Raw genomic sequence first — 4,333 nt, forward strand, 5'->3', positions numbered from 1 at the left:
TGGACTTGGCAGTGCTAGGTTAACGGTTGGACTCGATGATCTTAAAGGTCTTTTCCAACCCGAATGATTCTATGATTCTATGAACTTTTTAAAAAAAAAAAATAAAAAAGGAATACAAGTGCCTTTGTCTCACTATTCAGTAGATTTTTACAACTATGACAAGACAGAAAACCAAAAAGAGCAGAAGTTCTAGCACATATGTTTCCTGCAACTTTTTCAGAGGGGTTTTGGTTTTTTTTAATATGCATGGAAGTGCTTATATTTGAATTTGTTACTGGGCATGAGATTTAACACAAAACAAACTTTTTCTGAAATAGAATGAATTCTGAATTCTATCTGAAATAGAATGAAAAAAAATTTCCAGCTTTTTAAAATAAAAAGAGCCTTTAAAAGCTTCAAAGCAGATCCATACAATCATTCTGTTTTGATGTTATTCCTTTTATTTTCACGAATATAAAGTTTCTACACCAAAATTGTTTCTCAGCAGAAATGAACCTGCCTCAAGGTTTATTAATGTTCTGCTGCTCAATTGTCTTCAAGTGTTTTCAAAAAGGTCTGTCCCTCCCTTTCTCCTTCCTTTCTCCCTTTTCCTTCCATTTTGACAAATGCAGAACCTCCAAACTGAAAAAATACTTTGTCAAAAACAGTCCCCAGCTCTGTTTCCCTAACACAGCACCTCCAATCTTCCACGCGCTTGTGCTCCTCTCCAAGTAATTCCTGTTTACGGTTTTTACCTTTAAAATTGCTAGGATTTTTGCTTGCACCTTCAAGACTGGTATGGACACACAGATTTTCGTAGGACCAATTGTTTAAATGAAAGAAAAAATTTTCCTTATAATGCAAAGGATTCTTCAGCTCCTACCTGAGGGTTCACTGTAAAAACAAAGGATCCTTTTTGCAGGGTTCAACGGCATAACTGAAGCATCAGTGAAAAACAGAAAAAAAATATCAGGCACATTTCCCACCACTGCTACCTATTTCACAAGAGAAAGGACACCCCGTCTGCCATTCCCATCAATCGCAAACTTGTTAGCAAAGAGGCCAAAATGAATGTCCTGCCAGCAATCTGGCATCTGTAAGAAGTGAATGCGTTCGATCTTTTAGTCTTTAAAAACCAGCTTGCACCCAAGCCCACCAAAATCCAGTTTTTGGGAAAAGACTGTTCTTTCACGCCAAGGAGCGTACCCGGTACCCTTTCCCATCAGCGAGCACTGCGGCTGCTGCTGCTCGCCGGCCTCGCTGGCTGCTCCACAGCCCTGAGATTAGACACCAGTAAATTAAACAACCTTGATAATAAATTAGGCATCTTTGCCACTGCATTATAAATTAGGAGGCGAGACGAGCATATGGTTCCTCTCCTCACGTGGCCTTCAACCAGTCAGGGGTGGTTAGCTGACCGCTCCCGTTATCTGCTGCTTTCCTGCAAGAATCAGGCAGCGGCGGGAGGCAGGGTGGTGGAAAAGCCCTGGCAGACCAGCAGCTCAGAGCCCGCCGTTAAAGCACGTCTTGGGATATTCCTCTCTCTTGCCTCAGTTTTCCAGAAATTTAATTTGTATCTCTCATCTGTACTTAACTTGACGGTGTTAGTCGCAATAGGAAACCTCGGCCAGGAAAATGAAAAAGCACAAATAAGGCGCTTCTTTCCAGTTTTACAGCAGACGCTTGGCTGCCTGCCAAACCCCGCTACAGGGTTATGCAAATGCATTTACTCTTCTTTATCAGTAGCCAAAATATCATCTCTCTTGTAAAGCAACATCTGCAAGATCGGGTCCATTCTTCAGAAGAATGGCAGCAAATATGCTGCGCAACATAACGAGGAGGACATTACCGGGGGATGCTTAAAGGGAGTCGTTGTCAGGGTATTTGATATCAGTGACACTCCAGCCCTGGAATTAAACACAGATTGGATTTTAGGCTGGATTTTTAGGTTTGGATTTTAGGTCCAAAAGGAGAAAGGTAAAGTGTGTGACTACCTGGACACTGTAACGTGACATGACCTTTTGTCCTCTATTCAATCAATGGGCTTTCCTCTTGTATTTGGAGTAAGTGTAAGGGATGGGTCAGGCTCAGCTTTCTGCAGTAAACCTGAGACACAGCCTCAGCAGAAACAGTCTGCCAGGAGGCAGCTAATGGAGTTGTATGCTCCCAAAAAGGGGGCTAGATCAGCAAAAAAAACCAGAAAGGAGCAAGGAAGAAGACAGCTCCATCAGGGGTGGAGTCACTAAAACTAAAGCTCCCAGGACCCTCTGCACTGTCATCCAGAAATTCAATGTACAACTCACACAGTAGCACAACAAAGAGAAAACGTTTATAGAAACAGTGTCTTCCATTCCCCATTCTTACAGTGAATATAGCAGTGAGTGTGTGAGGGCAGAGCAAGTGAAATTTTAACAAAGTCAGGATCCCCTTCCCAGAGCCTCTGATAAGGAATGAGATACAAGCGGCATAAGAAGAGCTAACAAGTGTTAGCAGACATAAACCTGCTGCTGGTCGCACGGCGACATAAATCACAAGTGACTCCATTAAAGTCAAGCAGCTACACGAGCATAAAATCTGTATATTTAGAATCAGCATATATTTAGAGACAAGTAATAAGGTCAAGATGTTAGAAACTGCTGGAACAGTTAACAAAGCTTGGCTTTTTTCCCAACCAATTAAAAAAATCCGTACTTTGCTACAGGTGTAATGGGAGGGGGTAAGAAAAAGGCTAGAATGTATATTTTCACCTCAGTATGTGTGCAAAACCACTGCAGATATTAACAGGGGTAGAGAATTGGACGTAAAATAACCCCTCTTCTCTGCCATCTGAGTTTGTGTAGGTGCCAGGAGCTATAGATTACTGAGAAACAGATTGATGTCTGCAAAATTCAGGAGCCGGATTTTTCAAGAACTTCTAATATCCTTGAAAAACAGAACATGAGAAGTTCTCCAGAAATCTTGACTTTCTCAGAACTTAATCAATTTCTCAGTCATCTATAGCTCCTGGCACCTGCCCATATCTAACCTTAAGTCAAATGGCAGAGCTTAGATAGCTTAAATTTAAATGCGAGAAATGGAGAGAATAAATCTTTCGATTATTTGCTGCACATTACTGTAACCTTCACATTTGAATTACAGCACAGCAACCTACATAGACTAAGAGAAATTGATAGATAAAACACATGAGGACAAGAAAGAAAAGCAAGTCACGTATCTCGTATCAGCATCTGAGAGTTACACCCAGGCGGGAAGACTCCTCAGTAAGCAGGAGGACAATCACAGGTTTGCTCACTGATCTATCCTTCCAAGAAATACCTTCTAATAAATTCGCAAGGCCGAACTTTTCAGACTTATTTTATCCAGTGTTGATTTGTAAGAATGAAGGTGTTTAAGTTGGTGCAATTTTAGCCTCTTCTGCCAAACCTACACAGTACATGACTGAGAATGAAACCTCCCTCTCCCACAGCCAGGGCCCAGCAACAGTGCAAAGTTATATATAATTCCGTTTCCTCAATGTTTCCTCAAAACAACAACAAAAAAAGAATTATTAAAAACATAAAATGAATTAAACAGTCACAATTTGTAGAAGTATGCAAAATATTCAGCATGTTAGCTTTACAAGAGGGGAATTAAATTAAAAAAAAAAGACCATAAAGAAAACACATAAAAATTCACATTTAAAACTCAAGAACGTGAGCACGATTGCTGTGGTGCTGCCACACAGAGCAAGCACTCCGTCAAACAAATCCACTAGGGGTGAAATAAAAGATGAAGCACCCTTACCTCAGCACTGCGTTTTTTCCATCGCTCCTTACACACCTGACCTGCCTGGTTTGGTAACCTATCTCCACCTCCCCAGGACGGTGGTGGGGTTTATAGCCTTGAAGTCCAGACGTGCTTCGCTCTCCAGAGTCTGAACCGAAATCCGGCATAGTCCTCCCCGCCAGGTCAACGTCTTTAGGATGGGGCAGCCGGCATTCACCCCAAGACCCCACTCGGAGGCTGTAGGTGTGCTCCTCCTCCCCGAGAGGACATGGGGGAGCACCGCAGGCTCTAGATTCAGTCAGATTCGGGCACGGGGCACCCCCGTAGAGAGGAGGAGCGATGACCGCCCGTGTCCGGTGCTGCAAGCTCTTGGTGCAGCCTGTGCCACACTCAGACCAGCTGGAGAACTCGGACACGACGCAGTCCCGCGGGCAGGGCACCAGGCAGGCTTGCTCAGCGGGCGGCTGCGGCATGAAATACTCACATATTTCATTAGCGACAACGGTTCTATTCAGCTTCTGGAGGCAGCGGACGCTCCGACGCTGCAGCCCGTGCTGGGCGGTGACGCAAGCCCCGGGCCGCACCTCAC

At 43.6% G+C, this 4,333-nt stretch overlaps 1 protein-coding gene across 1 annotated transcript in view; it reads right to left on the reverse strand.

The window, feature by feature from the left end:
• Nucleotides 1-4,333, reverse strand: part of THSD7B (thrombospondin type 1 domain containing 7B) — a 282,252-nt gene that overhangs the window by 218,515 nt on the left and 59,404 nt on the right. Inside the window, exon 3 of the mRNA XM_019472194.1 lies at nucleotides 3,763-4,328. Within this exon, the coding sequence (XP_019327739.1) occupies nucleotides 3,763-4,328 (566 nt within the window). The remainder of the gene's footprint in view (nucleotides 1-3,762; nucleotides 4,329-4,333) is intronic.

Source organism: Aptenodytes forsteri, unplaced genomic scaffold (genome assembly GCF_000699145.1).
Source record: "Aptenodytes forsteri isolate BGI_AS27 unplaced genomic scaffold, ASM69914v1 Scaffold11, whole genome shotgun sequence".
Taxonomy (NCBI): Eukaryota; Metazoa; Chordata; class Aves; order Sphenisciformes; family Spheniscidae; genus Aptenodytes; species Aptenodytes forsteri.